The sequence below is a fragment of the Pollicipes pollicipes genome, unplaced genomic scaffold (assembly GCF_011947565.3).
Source record: "Pollicipes pollicipes isolate AB1234 unplaced genomic scaffold, Ppol_2.1 Scaffold_7262;HRSCAF=8765_pilon_pilon_pilon, whole genome shotgun sequence".
Classification (NCBI taxonomy): domain Eukaryota; kingdom Metazoa; phylum Arthropoda; class Thecostraca; order Pollicipedomorpha; family Pollicipedidae; genus Pollicipes; species Pollicipes pollicipes.
The window spans coordinates 18600679-18615741 of record NW_023597055.1 but is presented as its reverse complement, the minus strand read 5'-3'; the positions used below and the strand labels follow the sequence as shown (position 1 = coordinate 18615741).

General features: G+C 62.4%; 2 protein-coding genes and 1 long non-coding RNA gene across 3 annotated transcripts; 1 reads left to right on the top strand and 2 right to left on the bottom strand.

Annotated features, from left to right (window-relative positions):
- Positions 1-925: 925 nt before the first annotated feature.
- Positions 926-5445, top strand: LOC119113920 (ubiquitin domain-containing protein UBFD1-like). The gene is made up of 4 exons (XM_037238145.1): positions 926-1072; positions 2206-2331; positions 3137-3325; positions 4593-5445. The coding sequence occupies exons 1-4, from the start codon at positions 935-937 to the stop codon at positions 4701-4703; spliced, it is 564 nt and encodes a 187-aa protein (XP_037094040.1). The 5' UTR covers positions 926-934; the 3' UTR covers positions 4704-5445.
- A 1053-nt stretch (positions 5446-6498) lies between these two features.
- LOC119113518 (mitotic spindle assembly checkpoint protein MAD1) lies at positions 6499-10880 on the bottom strand. Its single transcript, XM_037237821.1, has 7 exons — positions 10850-10880; positions 10201-10345; positions 9616-9786; positions 8868-9038; positions 8259-8364; positions 7483-7670; positions 6499-6932 (listed from the first exon to the last, which is right to left on the bottom strand). Exons 2-7 carry the CDS (start codon positions 10201-10203, stop codon positions 6699-6701), a joined length of 873 nt encoding a protein of 290 aa, XP_037093716.1. The 5' UTR covers positions 10204-10345; positions 10850-10880; the 3' UTR covers positions 6499-6698.
- Positions 10881-11796: 916 nt separating this feature from the next.
- On the bottom strand, positions 11797-14456 carry LOC119114300 (uncharacterized). Its single transcript, XR_005096012.1, has 3 exons — positions 14337-14456; positions 13005-13135; positions 11797-11899 (listed from the first exon to the last, which is right to left on the bottom strand). It is a non-coding gene; the product is annotated as an uncharacterized LOC119114300 (long non-coding RNA).
- Between the last annotated feature and the right edge of the window lie 607 nt (positions 14457-15063).

Genomic DNA, 15063 nt, shown 5'->3' with positions numbered 1-15063 from the left:
GGGGGGGGGGGCTGGCTCAGATGTAGGAGGGGGGGGGGGGGCGCTCAGGTAGACCGGCGCCGTTTGGCCGCCGTGCCTCGGTCTGCGGTGCCGGCCAGCTGCTGCCCCTCGCTAAGTGTTGGCTCGGGGTGCCGGCTCAATCCAACTGTAAACGAGGTGTTTCGCCCCAAGTCACGTGCATGTAATTGGGGAAAACCGGGACATCTGGCAAATATGGCTGAAATCAGAACTAGTCTGGGAGCATGAACCCAAGCACGGAATATCGATGCCACTAAATGCGAAAGTGACCGTGAGATCCCTCGACCTTGCAGTTGGGCGGCTGTGGGCCGTAGACTGTTTTAAGAGTTCGTGAAGCTGGCATTGGTTAACCTGTTTGGGGACCTGTACTGCTGACTGGTCTGTAGCCTATGCTTGCCCTGTCCAGCTGACCTGTCTGTGACCTGTGTGGCCTGTACAGCTGACCTGTTTGTGACCTGTTCAACTGAGTGGTGTGTTCCTGTGCGGCAGACGTGTCTGTGACGCGTGCAGCTGAACTGTATGTGACCTGTGCAGGATATGTGTCTGTGACCTGTGCAGCTGAATTGTCTATGCCATGTGTAACCTGTACAGCTGACCTGTCATGACCTGTCAACTGACCTGTGTTTCTTGCAGGATATGTGTCTGTGACCTGGTGCAGCTGAACTGCATGTGACCTATGCAGCTGACCTGTACATGACATGTGCAGGTGACCTCACTTTGACCTGTGCAGTTGATCTGTATGTGACCTGTGCAGCTGACTTATTATGTGACCTATGCAGCTGACCTGTACATGACATGTGCAACTGACCTCACTTTGACCTGTGCAGGTGATCTGTATGTGACCTGTGCAGCCGACCTGTATGTGACCTGTGTAGCTGACCTCTCACGTGACCTGCCACCAGATGTGCCACCCAGCATGCAGAAGGTGATGATCAAGGGCCTGGCCCGGGACGACAAGACGCTGCGCGAGCTGGGCGTGGCCAGCGGTGCCAAGGTCATGGTGGTCGGCTCCACGCTCAACGACGTGCTCTCAGTGGCCAAGCCAGAGGCCAAGGTGAGACTGCGCCCTCCCTATCTGTGTGTGTGTGTGCGCGTGCGTGCGTGCGTGCGTGCGTGCGTGCGTGCGTCGGGAGAGAGCGAAGGGAGCTGACTAGGCAGCCATTTCGAGTGACTCAGCTTCGTCGGCTGATGGCTGTACTCTAGCAAGGCGCGGTGCGAGAAATCATGTGTCATAGTTCAGCCTGGCGGAAGGGTTGGAGACAGTCACCTGTTTTTGCAGCCTCCTATCTTGGGTGATGGGATATACAGTGGCATCCCATGCGATGTGCGTACATTGAAATGAAGTATACGTCATTATGCACTAACCCAGCATGCACACACCTCAAGTCACGGATAACCCGCGCGAACCACTCCACCTCTTGGGTCGTCGTGGGGCCGTTCCCCGGCTCGAACTGTCGCCAGCATTGTAAGCTGTGGCGTTCGGCGCGGCGTCCATTGTTTGCACAGGTGTCGGCTGCGCCCAAGTTCAGCCACCTGTCTTCCGGGGTCACAGCGGGGTCACATGGTCGGCGGTTCCTCAGCTGGGATCAGCGGGGTCACATGGTCGGCGGTCCCTCAGCCGGGGTCAGCGGGGTCACTTGCGTTAGGGTCGCTGTCGGCGGGCGTTCCGTTTACGTACGGGCTGAAGTTGGCCAGGCTTCCCGGGGGAGGAGGGTGGGGGGGGGGGGGGGAGGGCGAGCGGCGTGCAGGGCATGTGCGATGTTGGGACAGAACGAGGGACCAAAAAAGGAGCGTTTACGACTGGCGCCGGAAATAATATACTAAGCTTTCCGATAGATTCGTGTGGTGCGGAAAATTATCTTCGAAAATCCAGTGGGGCTAAAATATTGGAGACAGTTATCTGTTGACCAGAATCACCGTTTTGGCGGACGGGGTTTGGAGTCCTCACCATACATAGCGTGCATGCGTGTACATTGAGCGTACACCATGCGTACACTTGGTGCGTGCGCATCACGAGTCCCAAACGACCCGTGCCCGCTTCCTACTTCTAAACCAGCTTCTAAACTAAACCCACCGCCTCTTCAGGGCTGTGGCGGGGTCGCGCCTCAGCCTAGATGGTCGTCGTTACTATGGCAACGCTTTGTCGCCTCTCAGTGTCCCGTTGTTGAAGCAGCGCTGGTGTTGCAGAGTTCTAAAGAGGAAGCGAAGGCCGAGGAGCCGGACAAAGAGAAGCTGTGCGAAATGAAGCAGCACAAGAAGATCCTGGACAAGGGCAAGCCGGACGACGTCATGCCCGGCAACAGGAACATCAACGTGAGTGGGCGGAGGTGGTCGGCTGTACTGGGGCCCCAGTTTGCCCGCCTGTCGGTCCCAGTCGACCGCAGTCGGGAGGAGGGGGGGGGGGGGGGGGGGGGGGGGGCGAGTCTGATAACTGTTAGAGCCTGGCGTTCTGGCCTGATGTTCTCGAATGCGTGGAGATCTGTGTTGCGGTCATGCCGGAGTGGCGTGGATGGAGGCAAGATGAAGCGATGATGACGAACGGCGAGCAGATCTAAGGGAAAAGACCTGCAGATTTTCTATGTCATTTGCCGTCATACCCTCCCCCTTTCCCAGCTGCCTGACAGAGAGCCACCTGGTGTCGACCCGTCATAAAACTTTTCGGTCTCTTTCGCGTTTCGGCGCTTTGCGTGGTGGCTCGCCTCCCCCCCCCAAAAAAAAAACCCAGCTAGGCTACACCTGAGGGCGGCATTTGGACGGAATGCTGGGCCCTGTTCTCTCTGCTCGGCTTCCGGTATGGTCGTTTCATCTTCTCCACGTCCTGGTCAGTGGACGTGATCAGATCACCTTTTCACGGAGCTTGACAGCCACTCCCAACTCAACTTCAAGATCCCCGCATACTGAGGAGGAGGCTGTCCACCAACTGAGGTGTGGAGTGCGAAATGACCGCGGCTGTCGACGCTCCCTGAATCCCAAATAACACGCCCTGAATCCTAAATAACAAACAACTGAGGCGTATTGAGTTTGTCTTTCAGACGGCCGCGCGCTGGGGCCCAAAATGACCCTCGTAGTCGGCGCGTTCTAAAACGCCAGTCATCATCATCACCGACGTGGTCCCCAGGAGCCGCTGCCGCCGACGCCGCTGTCCGGCATGCTGAACCGCACCGGCGGCAAGGTGCGGCTGACCTTCAAGCTGGAGTCGGACCAGCTGTGGATCGGCACCAAGGAGCGCACCGAGAAGGTCTCCATGTCCAGCGTCAAGGCCATCGTGTCGGAACCCATCGTCGACCACGAGGACTACCACATCATGGTGAGCGCGGCGGTGGCATCGCAGCGCGGTGGTGAGCAGGCTGCGCGCTCTGCTGCGGCGTGGTGAGCGGGGCAGCAGCTCCGCCCGTCGTAGTGAGCAGGGCAGGGGCGCTGCTGCGTCAGTGGGGATTTACGATGCACGATGCCGGTGAGGCCAGTTTGTGGTGTCACCTGCCTCTCACCCTGAGAAAGCGAGGGGGGGGGGGGGGGAAGGGGAAGGGACTACGTCGGGATTCGACCTTCGTGTCGCTGGGTTTCCAGACACGCGGCTCAACCACTGCACTATCGGTGTCATGCGGTGTCACCCAGTGCCGTGCCATGGTAAGTGGTGTCAGCGCACTGCCGTGTCATAAGGAGCTCGGTGGCAGCACTGATGTAGCGTGGTGAGCACGAGAGAAGCACTATCATATACGATGAGCGTGACGGGGGTGCTGTCACGTAATTGTGAGCGCGGCTGGAGCGCTGTGTCTGAGCAGAGCAGGTGCACTGACATGGTGTGATGAGCTATGGTGAGCATGGTGGTGGGATCGTCATGCTGTGGTGAGTGATGCATGGGTACACACATGGTGAGCACGGTAAGACTAGGGTCACGGCCGCTGAGGCATGGGAAGTACAAAGGTAGCCCGGGGCACATACCGCCGAAGATGACCGCGGCGAAAGCGTCGCGTTGTTTTGGTCGCGGTGGTGAGACTGCGTACAGTAGAGAGGCCTGCTGCCGTGCTGCTGCGTGCCATTGACGGCAAAACGGGGACTGTCCGGCCCGGACGCTGACGATGAGCACGCGCAATAGCCAAAGGGAGGAGGGAGGGCCCGGTGCCCCCCGGGCCTTCGCTCCAGTATACCGCTCGTGCCGGCGTAGCGGTAACGGCGTCGGCTCTTGCCGGGGACATTGACCGCTTGTGAGCTGTGTGTGCCGTTCTAAGACCGTTTGCGGTGTGCTGCTGTGACTTTTTTTATTGCACGGCTTTACGTCGGTATTGGATTTGGGCTTCTGTGTCGGTGCTGAGCGTGGTGTACCTCGAAGGCCGTGTCTTACGGCCTCACCGGCGATACGGTCGCCATACGGAGCCGGTCCATTGCGGCGGACGACTGTGGCCGAACGGTTTTTTCACGTTTCATGCGTCTGTGAGCCGGCCTCGGCCGTGGGATCACGCTGCGCGTCCGCTCTGTGCGACGGGTGTGACTGCGGGACCCCGTGGCGGCCTTGGGTCAGGTCAGGTCAGGTCAGGTCGGGGTTCGTCATGTGCTGACGCTGCGCCATCCCACAGGGTGTGCAGCTGGGTCCGACCGAGGCGTCGCGGTACTGGGTGTACTGGGTGCCCGCCCAGTACGTCAGCGCCATCAAGGACATAGTGCTGGGCAAGTGGCAGTACTTCTGACCGCGCGGCGGCCCGCCTGCAGGCTGTCGTTCGTCCGTCTGGCAAGAGATGGCGCCGGCGGTGCGGTGCCCCGCAGCCTCTGAAGTGTATTTTTGTACGTTTGTAATGTTCTGACGCCGCCGTGTGCACTGTACAGGGGCGGGGGCGAGCGGGCTCTGGTTTTGTTGCCGAGTGCGGTATTGTGGTGAGCCCGCGCCGGGGTCGGCCGGCCGGCCGGCCGGCCGGCGGGCCGGCGGGCCGGCAGGCGGTCTGCCCCCACCGCCAGGTGTGTTTGAGTGTGGAGGTCACGGTGCAGCCGACAGACTGCCGAGCGGGGTCACGGTGGGTGGCGGGAGAGGATCGCCGGTCCCACTGACGACAGTCGGACACCCTCGACGGCAGCTCGCGCTCGGCGAGCGGCGGGCAGCACCGCCGCTCGAGAGATGAGGCGCGGCGTCGAGCGGCGCCACGCCGCGGGAGGCGCCGCCCTAACGTGAGGGCGCGGCGCTGACTACGTCGTATCGGCACGGTGGCGAGAGCACTTTCAACAGGACGACGTTTGCGTGCTTTGAACCGAGGCGGCACCGTGCGCGCACCGGGCTGTTGGCGTGCTGGGAGATGAAGCGCCTGTGGACGGCGCGACGTCTCCGCGTAGTTTTACCCGCTGACCGTGTGTTGTGGGGCCGGCCGGAGCGGGCGGCGGGCCGAGTCGCCGCGCGGCGCCGGCTGCGAGCCAGCGGCACCCGTGCTCCGTCTGTAATATACCATCTGCACTAATCATTCGTCTGAAGGCCAGGTTCCTTGGGGAAGAGATTGATTGCACCTGCGCACAACGTCATTTCACGTCATTTCGGAATCACGACCTCGGAAAGTACCGCGAGCCTAGTCTTTAAGCCTAGTCTAAGTATGAAGCCCGCGCGCGTCCTGTAGTTTTGCCAGCCTGTTGCTGCGGGCTAATTTTGGCGGTGGTAGGTGGCCAGCTGCGTCGTAGTTGTGCATGTCCAAGTCGGATCCCGACAGCTCCGCGCTCTTCATAAATAATATTCAACGGTCGCGAGGTAATCGAGGTGCTACGATTTCGAGAGGGTCTTAAAGACCAAATATAACGCGGTCGGCGAGAGTCAGACAGAATTCGCCGGCGATGCATTGCATGAGAAAACCAGCCATGTCGAAGCTTGGCGTACAATGAGGGCGGACAAAATTCTGTCCAAAATGTACGGCGCGTAGCTTTCACCATAGGCCGGCTGGAGCGATGCTTCACCTGCTTAAAATACGATGGCAGTAGCGCTGTGCCGCCAAACCTTGTGTTAGTTGATTGCCCGCATTCAGATTTGGCTCAATGCCGCAGTCGGCGGAGAAAGCCGTCGGTTACCACCCGATCTCGACATATTTCTCTGGCAGGCCTTGGCACAGCGTATCAAATTTCTCGTTCTCGAAAAAGTTATCGATCTGATCTTCAGGGCTCTTCCCTCAAAATGATGACCAATGGTTTGACGCCTGCATCAGGTACGGTCATTTGGGCAGCGCACGTGTATGCGCAACGCTCTGTTTAGATAAAACAACCAGAGAACCTCCACAAAATTATGAGCATGCTTTCGCGTAAGGCGTCGCATTTGCCTGCCCAAGCCTTTTCCGAGCGAAAACAGCGCAGCGCACTGTGCCTAAAACATCAAGTTTTCAGTGTTAATGTTTCACGATAGCGGTTCAGGTCAACTCGTCCAACAAGGTCCGTAGTTACTGGCACTTGCTTTTACAGTAATGACTTCAGTGCAACAGAACAAACTGCAGCGAACTTCTTCTTTACTGCGTCCTTTATTTCTGCACAACACCGCTGAATATCAAAAACGCATGGAGTTGATCAGGACACAACACGATCCAGACTTCTGCCATCGGCTGGCCGGCGCGCCGCTGTCATGCGACGCAATGCAGGGCTGAACGCGGCCACACCACCACAGCCCGTTGAGAGAAGAGGCCCCGGCACGCCGCCTGGTGAGCCCCGCAGCTGCAGCACGCCCCTCAGTCTAGCTCCACTATCTCCGGCTCACTGTCGTCGTCTGCGGCGGCGGCGGAGGCGGGGGCGGCGGCGCGGGCGGGGGCGGGGGCGGGCGGACCCTCCCGGAGCAGGCGCAGCGTGAGCGCCGCCAGGAAGCCGGGCATCGAGTCCTGCCGGTACAGGTGCTCCTCCACCAGGTCGGACAGCGCCGCCGAGAAGTCCGTCTCCAGCAGCTGCAGACTGTCTCCCGCGTCTCGCTGTCGGGGCAAGAAAAACGACCGCCAGGTGAGCATACTGACGGCAGACAGCTGACAACGGCAGTCAGCTGAGCACGCCGGCACAGGACAGCTGACGACGGCAATCAGCTGAGCACGCCGGCACAGGACAGCTGACGACGGCAATCAGCTGAGCACGCCGGCACAGGACAGCTGACAACGGCAGTCAGCTGGGCACGACCACACAGCCGGCTGGCTTTGATCGGTGGCAGGCATCATAACGCAGTACGACGTACATTCTCCGAACATCCCCCTCGCCATGACTGCGTGGTCTGGATCAGCGGGTTCGAAACACACACCACTGAACGCAGCACGCCCAAAGCTGAGTGTAACGTGAACGCCCTTGTTGCTCATACCTCGCAGCCGCAGACAACGGAGGCAAGCACAGCAGCTTTCACATCCTCTGCTTTAAGGCTACGGTGGCGCCATCTCCCCAACGCCTGCCGCCCGCCGGAGCCAACCGAGGCCGACCGGCAGCCCGTGGCGGCCGCTCTCCGCGGGCCCGCCGGCAGCGGTTGCGGCGCGCGCTCACGTTGAAGAGCAGGGTCTGGTCGTGGTTGGGCGCGTACACGCTGCGCAGCTTCAGCTGCTGCCCGTCGGCGTTGATCTTGTAGCCGGTCAGCTGGCACACAGCCTGGCGGTACTCCTGCGTGCTGCGGCCGAACACGTCCTTCAGGCGGCGCATGCGCAGCTCAGAGGCGCGGAGCTGACTGCGCAGCGCTGCGGACGGCCGGGCAGGGGTCAGCCTAGGGCGGGGTTCGCGTGTCGGCAGTCTCAAATGGAACTCAGTGGGAGGCAGAGATGGTCAGCAGTCAGCCCAGGGTCAGTTTAGCGCGATCCCAATCTGGCTTAAACATTCCGAAGCCAGGACGATGTTATGTCAAGCGACCGTGGAAAATGAAGATCCTTAAAAGTTATCCACATTTGGTGTTTTGATATCGATGCCGCCCCGAACAAGGCGGATAGCCCGGCATGAGCGTAAAGCAACTGAGGCAGTGCTGATTTCACAATGACTACTTCCACCACCTTTGCGTCAGTTTTGTCGCATCTAGTTTCGTTGCGGAACATGAGCCTGAGAATCGGTTCCAACACATCGCAACATCTTCCAACACTCAGGGCAATCGGTGTCCACACTTCACGGCTATTTCCTGACAGTCGGACTACTGACAGACCCCACGATCACCCCGCCGCGCGCGCCGTCCGCACCCCGCTGCGGGATGGACCGCCACCGCCCGTGCGCTTCCTCCGAAGCCGCGCCTGGCCGAGCGACGCGCCAGCGCCGGCCTCGGCTGGAGGCGACCCGCTCACCCCTGATCTGAGTGGTCGCCTCCTGGTTGGCGAGCTGGCCGGCGGCGGCGCCACCGTCGGCCAGCCGGCCGCGAAGCTCGGCATTCTCGCGCTGCAGCCGCTCCAACTGGCCGGAGCGCTGCGAGCCCGCTGCCGCCGCCGGGTTGTCCCTGCCGCCAGGTCAGGCGGGTCACCGTGGGGCCAGGGCTCGCTCTGCGGTCACGGCATGGCCGCTACAGGTGCACGGTTCTACCTGGGGCCGTCTAACGATAACAAGGCGAGACCCTCCCCTTTCCAGTCAAGACCGGGTCACCACACCCTCCGTTCGACTCGGAACTTGGCCGGTCGAGGGTGAGTCCCACATGGCATTGCCGCCTGGGTGACTGGGTGTCATACAAACCACGCCCCGAAACAAGGGACACCTCACAACAGCTCGCGTCGCAACATTCCCAGCCGCCCTGAACACAAACGTACAGCGACCACGACTCGTCCTGGACAAGCGGCACCGGCTCGCGCCGCTCCCGACCCCACCCGGCCATGCTGTCTCTTCGTCCCGGCCAGTCCCCCGGCTGGCGCCGCCGCCGCCCAGCGCCGCCGCCGACCAGCGCCACCCCACCTCAGCGCCAGCACGCGCGTCGTGGCCGGGTTGTAGTCGCCGCGCAGCGCGCGCTCCTCCAGCTGCGCCTCGAGGCCCTCCTTCTCCTGCTGCAGCGCAGCCAGGCGCTCCTGCAGCCGCTCCAGCTCGGCCCGCGCCGCCGAGAGCTGCGCCAGCGCCTCCGAGTCGGCCGAGCCGAACACCAGCTGACGGCGCGGGCGGAGGGCGGGTCAGAGGTCAAGCGGCGGGCCGAAAAGGGCCAGGGGTCAGGTCTGTCCCAAGAGCAAGTCAGAAGCCACACACCAGCCGGAGAAGAGGAAGAGGTCGCGTGAGGCCAGAGGGCAGGTCAGGGGTCATATGAGAGGGCAGATACGGGTTGCAGGTCTCATGGAAGCCAGATGCAGGTCCGAGGTGGAAAGCCAGGCCAAACATGTTTGCGGCGGGTCAGGTTAGCACATTTTAGACCGTGAAACCGCTCATGGGATACAGAAGTAACAACACACCTTGCCATTACATTCCTAAAAAATACAAATCGCCTTTTGCATTACCTACTTCTACTGGCCTTTCACGCACCAAGCCAGCCACACCTCCCCGATCTTGCGCGAAAATCTGACCCAAAACTACGAATGTCTCGCACATAAAACTGCGGCGGATCTGACAGCTGGCAGTCACCACTGGCAGGCCGCCCCGAGCGCGGCTCGGCGCCCCGAGCGCGGCTCGGCGCCCTGAGCGCGGCTCGGCGCCCCGAGCGCGGCTCGGCGCCCGGCCGGGATCGGCACTCACCCGGCCGCTACTGGCGGCCTCCTGCAGCTGCCGCTCCAGGGCGTCCACCTGCTGCCGGTACGTGTCCAGCTGGCGCTCCAGGTCGCCGCCGCGCTGCCGCTCGATGGCCGTCAGCGACTCGGTCGTCTCCGACTCGTACGCGTCCAGCACGCGCTTGCAGCTGTCGCGCTCCTGGCGGACGGCGCGCGCGCACGGTCGGCGGCTGGCTGACGGCGCCCGGGTGGGCTGGCTGCTGGTGCGTGGAGGTGCCTAGCTCTATGCGCGCGGTCTCGCGCTCAAGTTGTTCAGTGCGTGATGAAACGACACCCGGGCGCCATGCCCGGTTCGAGATAAAAACGCAATGCAATCATAATACGTTATAAAATGTCACTGCAATTGTGTCAACTTCAACCCGAAACGAGAAGCACCATGCAATCATTGTACGGGATAAGCTTGCATATTCCTGTGTCGGTGGCTGGACGGCGTCAGAGGTGAAATGGAAGTCGTGCGCCAATGAGGTGGTACATGCAGCGCCGCGCGAGACGGAACGGTGGCGACGAACGTGACGTGTCAACCGCCGCGCACAGCGACAGCGGCGGCGGTTACCATGGTGACGAGCGTGAGCTTGCGCTGCAGCTTGCGCAGCTGCACCTGGCCCTCCAGCGCCGAGCGGTTGTGCTCGGCCTGCTCGGCCTTGAGCCTCTCCAGCTGCGATTGCAGGTTGCTGCTGCGCGCCTCGGCCGCCGACAGCCTGGCCACGGCCGGACACACGTCACCAGCAAGATCACCCGGCGCTGGCCAAGGCCGACACCATCGGCGTCGGCAGTGACGCCAGGAATGCACACTGAATGGACGCTTTATAGCCCACGGAACGGTCCAGCCTTGCACTTATTTTGCTGGGAGAGATGAGACATAACGCTTTGAATGGCCCCCAAACATTAAGCACGTCTATTATCAGTTGGTTATCTTATCACTCCGCGTACTCGCAAGAGAAAAGTAATCTTTAACAAACAACGCTCAGTCCTACAAGACAATGAGACCATTCATGATGCTGAGCCGAGGCACCAGCCGAGCTACGCTGGCTTGGCAATTGCAGATAGTAAAAACTGGCCCCTGAGACTACGCGGTAACGACTACGAGCAAGCCACGCCACAGCAAGGGCGACCGTGCATCAGGCACGGGGAAGCACCGCCGAAAATCGGCGACAAGGGGGGGGGGGGGCGCCGCTCCGTCCGCGGCGGCTGGTGAGACTCACTCGGCACGCGCGGCGCCGCGGCTCTCCTCCAGCAGCAGCTGGCTCTGGCGCAGCTCGGCCATCACGCGGCCCAGCTGGTCCGCCGAGGTGACGTCAGAGCCGGCCGCCCGCTGCCAGTCTGCCACCTGCTGCCGCGCCTCGGTGCTCTGCGGAGAGGCGTACGGGGACTGTACACACCGGCACACAGACGCACAGGGACTGTGGACACCGGCGCACATAGATGTACGAGAACTGTAGCCACCGGCACACACAGACGTACGGAGACTGTAGACGCCGGCACACACAGACGCACGGGGACTGTGGACACCGGCGCACACGGACGTACGGAGACTAGACGCCGGCACACACAGACACACGGGGACTGTGGACACCGGCGCACACATATGCACGGAGACTATAGACGCCGGCACACACAGACGTACGGAGACTAGACGCCGGCACACACAGACGTACGGGGACTGTCGACGCTGGCAAACAGACGTATGGGGACTAGACGGACTGTAGACACAGGCACACGCAGACGTACGGGGACTAGACGCCGGCACGCACACACAGACGCAAGGGGGGAGTATAGATGCCGGCACACGCAGACGCACGGGGGGAATGTGGACACCGGCACACACAGACGTACGGGGGGGGGGGGGGGAGATGTAAACACCGGTACACACACAGACAAACGGGGACTGTAGACACCAGCACACACACAGACGAACGGGGACTGTAGACACCAGCACACGCCAACGTTCAAGAGACTGCAGACATGCCTCGGGCACATGTGGCTTCAAGGGCACGCATAGCTCGACATGGACGTAGGGTACTTCACACACGGACAGGAGTGACCTGATATGGGCGCGGGTCACTTCAGACTTAGCCACAGACGACCACCGTCGCGGCCACAAGTACTGACGCCTGGGGACCGGCTCACCAGCTGCTCGCCTCACCTCTGCCTGGGCGGTGGCCAGCTCAGCCTGCAGCTGATCGAACCTCTCCACCTTGGGCTGCAGCACCGCCAGCTGCTCCTCCAGCACCAACGTCCGGTCGACCATGTGCCTGCCGCGCGCGACCCGCCCCGTCAGCTCCCCCGGCCAGCACGCGGCTCACCGAGAGCTCGGGCGCGCCCTCGGCGCACTGGCCGCCGAGTCGGAGCGCGTGCGAGACAACAGCGCGCCGTAAGTGGGCTGACGGCGCCGACGGCTGGTCGCCAGCGGCACATGAGTCGTGGCTTCCGCGGCTCCGGGCGTAGACCACGCATACCCCGCCGACGGCGTGAGGTATAGTCGGTCCACGGTCCATATAGTCCATACCCCACGCCGGCGGTGAGGGTTCATACAGCCAGTTCATACCCCACGCCACCGGCGTGGGGTATAGTCGGCCCATGGTCCATGTAGTTCATACCCCACGCCGGTGGCGTCGGATATAGTCTGTCCATGGTCCATATAGTCCACACCCTACGCCGGCGGCGGGGAGCGCTATCTATTGAGCGCCACTCCTCTGTCGCACCTGGCATACTTCTACATGTATATATTCGTCGTTTTAGGGTACGTCAACTACCCTGCTTATTTGCACCCGGCTCTGACTGACCACAGCGCACTTATGTATCAAAAGGGTCGATCCATAGAACAGCGCGATACATTGTTCCTGTCCCGGCCTGGCCCGGTTCGGTCCACGGGGGTGAAAGACAACCACGGCGACGCCGCAGCTCTGACCAAGGAGGTGAGGGACAGGGGTGAGGGACACAGGGGCAGGGACGACGGGAGGGCCAGGGCGAGAGGCAGAGTGAGGGACAGGGGAGGACAGACGAAAAGAGGGGGATGGATGGAGCAAGGGACAGAATGAGACACGGGGAGGGACTGTGGGAGGGACAGGGGAATGGACAGACGAAAAAATGGGGAAGAATGAGGTGGGACAGGGGAGGGACAGGCGGAAACAGGGAGAGGATGGGGTGATGATGAGAGACAGGATGAGAGACAGGGGGAGGAGCAGGGGAGGTACGGACTGAACCAGAGGGATGAATGGGGTACGACAGAGGGACGGACTGGGGAAGGCACGGGCGAAGCGAGAGAGGAAGGACAGACGGAGGGGCAGACGATACAAGAGAGCGGGGAGACGGGAGACGGCCAGGTTTGACCCGATCCCCAAGCGGCACCCAGCTGACCTCAACGACTTGAGTTCGGCGCTCATGGCTCGGTTCTGCGCCTCCAGCTGCGGGAACTGCGCCAGCCGCTCCCTCATCAGCGTGCCCAGCTTGGCGTTCTCCTCGTTGGAGGCGATGGTGTTCTCCAGCTCCTGGGAGCAGGGACAGCGGCGTCGGCGTCATCGACGGGCGTGATGCCTCTCGGCTCTCAGACGCGCCTCCCCAGCCTGTCGCCTCGATCGGCTCCATATCTAACACGGGGCCGAGCGTCTGTGATGCAGTGAGGGCCTCAGCGCTGCAAGTGGAGCCCGTCTGAGGTGTAGTGAGGGCCTCAGCGCGGCACGCGGAGCATCTCTGAAGGTGTAGCGAGACCCTCAGCGCGGCACGAGGAGCCCGTCTGAGGTGTAGTGAGAAGCTCAGCGCGACGCGCGGAGCCCGTCTGAGGTGTAGTGAGAGCCTCAGCGCTGCACGCGGAGCCCCTCTGAGGTGTAGTGAGAGCCTCAGAGTGGCACGAGGAGCCCCTCTGAGGTGTAGTGAGAGCCTCAGCGCTGCCCGCGGAGCACGTCTGAGGTGTAGCGAGAGCCTCAGAGCGGCACGTGGAGCCCGTCTGAGGTGTAGTGAGAGCCTCAGCGCTGCACGTGGAGCCCGTCTAAGGTGTAGTGAGAGCCTCAGCGCTGCACGTGGAGCCCGTCTGAGGTGTAGTGAGAGCCTCAGCGCTGCACGTGGAGCCCGTCTAAGGTGTAGTGAGAGCCTCAGCGCTGCACGCGGAGCCCGTCTGAGGTGTAGTGAGAGCCTCAGCGTGGCACGCGGAGCATCTCTAAGGTGAAGTGAGAGCCTCAGGGCTGCACGCGGAGCGCGTCTGAGCCCGGGGAGTGGCCGCTCACTCGACAGATGAGTGAATTTAGGGATGTGAATGGCTGCGGGTACAGAGCACAAACCGAGCAGACCACGGGATCCACGCGAGTCTACCTCCTCGTAATGGGCTAATGGTGACCGTTACGCGACAGGTCGAGGGTTATCAGCGGGATCAGACGCTCATTATGGCTTGACAACAATCTGCGAATAGCACTGACCTTTCCTACTAAGTTCGGGGTGACCGACCTTGATCCGCAGCCGGTCAATGACTGACCCCGAGCCACAACGGCTCACTAACTGACCTTGACCCCACGGCAGCCAGTGACTGACCCTGACTCGAAGCTGGATAGTGAGTGACCTTGAGCCGCAGCTGGACGGCAACTGACTTTGGCCCGCAACTGGACAGTGACTGACTTTGGCCCGCAACTGGAAAGTGACTAACCTTGGCCTTCAGCCGGGCAGTGACTGACCTTGACCCGCAGTCGGCCGGTGACTGACCTTGACCCGCAGCTGGGCGGTGTGCAGCTGCAGTCGCAGCCGGTCCTCCTCCAGGCCGCCGTCGGAGGCCGGCCGGGCCTCGCGTCGGTCGCGCTCCTCCTGCAGGCTGTCCAGCGCCGCCTGGCGGGCCGTCTCCGCCTCCAGCAGCCGGCCGGCCGCCGCCGCCAGCTCCCGGCGCGACTCCGCCAGCTCCTGTCCGGCCAGAGCACGGCTGAGGGCGGCGCGCGTCACGACAGCGGAGGGCCGCCCGCGGGGTAGCGGGACAGCGGAGCGGGTCGCACGCGCCAGGGGACACCCTCACAGCGCCGGTTTGGGGTCGGGACTGCTCCCTGACGAGCGCCTGCGCCAGCCGCACGGCTCCTGTCCTGACCACGCACCGGCTCTCAGCCCGGCAGCGCCGCACACCGGGGCTCGCGGCGTCCAGTGCTGACCCCGGCGGGAGCCAGGGACCGCTGCCGGACGGCGAGCCGGGCGTCCGCTGTCCCTGCTGGCGGGCGACGCGAGGCACCGCGTCTCCGCCGCCATCCGACCACGGGTGACTCCGTCAGACGGAGGGACGGCGGGGGACCGACCCGGACGCCAGCCGGGCGTCAGCAGCCGCCGCCCGCCTCATCGGCCCGCACGGCGGCCGCCCAGCAACCTCTGAGAGTACCGTACCGGGGACTATCGACCTCTGAGAGCCCCACAACTGTGACCAGTGACCTCTGAGAGCCCCGCACCTGTGATC

What these genes read in the sequence shown, in the direction of transcription:
- LOC119113518 (XM_037237821.1), bottom strand. An exon ending in ACAACCCGGCCACGACGCGC is followed by an intron (nt 8,365 to 8,867) that starts GTGCTGGCGCTG and finishes CGCTCCGGCCAG; the next exon opens with TTGGAGCGGCTGCAGCGCGA. An exon ending in GGCGACCACTCAGATCAGGG is followed by an intron (nt 7,671 to 8,258) that starts GTGAGCGGGTCG and finishes GGCCGTCCGCAG; the next exon opens with CGCTGCGCAGTCAGCTCCGC.
- LOC119113920 (XM_037238145.1), top strand. Translation starts at nt 935, where the DNA reads ATGCAGAAGGTGATGATCAAGGGCCTGGCCCGGGACGACAAGACGCTG. An exon ending in CCGGCAACAGGAACATCAAC is followed by an intron (nt 2,332 to 3,136) that starts GTGAGTGGGCGG and finishes CGTGGTCCCCAG; the next exon opens with GAGCCGCTGCCGCCGACGCC. An exon ending in ACGAGGACTACCACATCATG is followed by an intron (nt 3,326 to 4,592) that starts GTGAGCGCGGCG and finishes GCCATCCCACAG; the next exon opens with GGTGTGCAGCTGGGTCCGAC.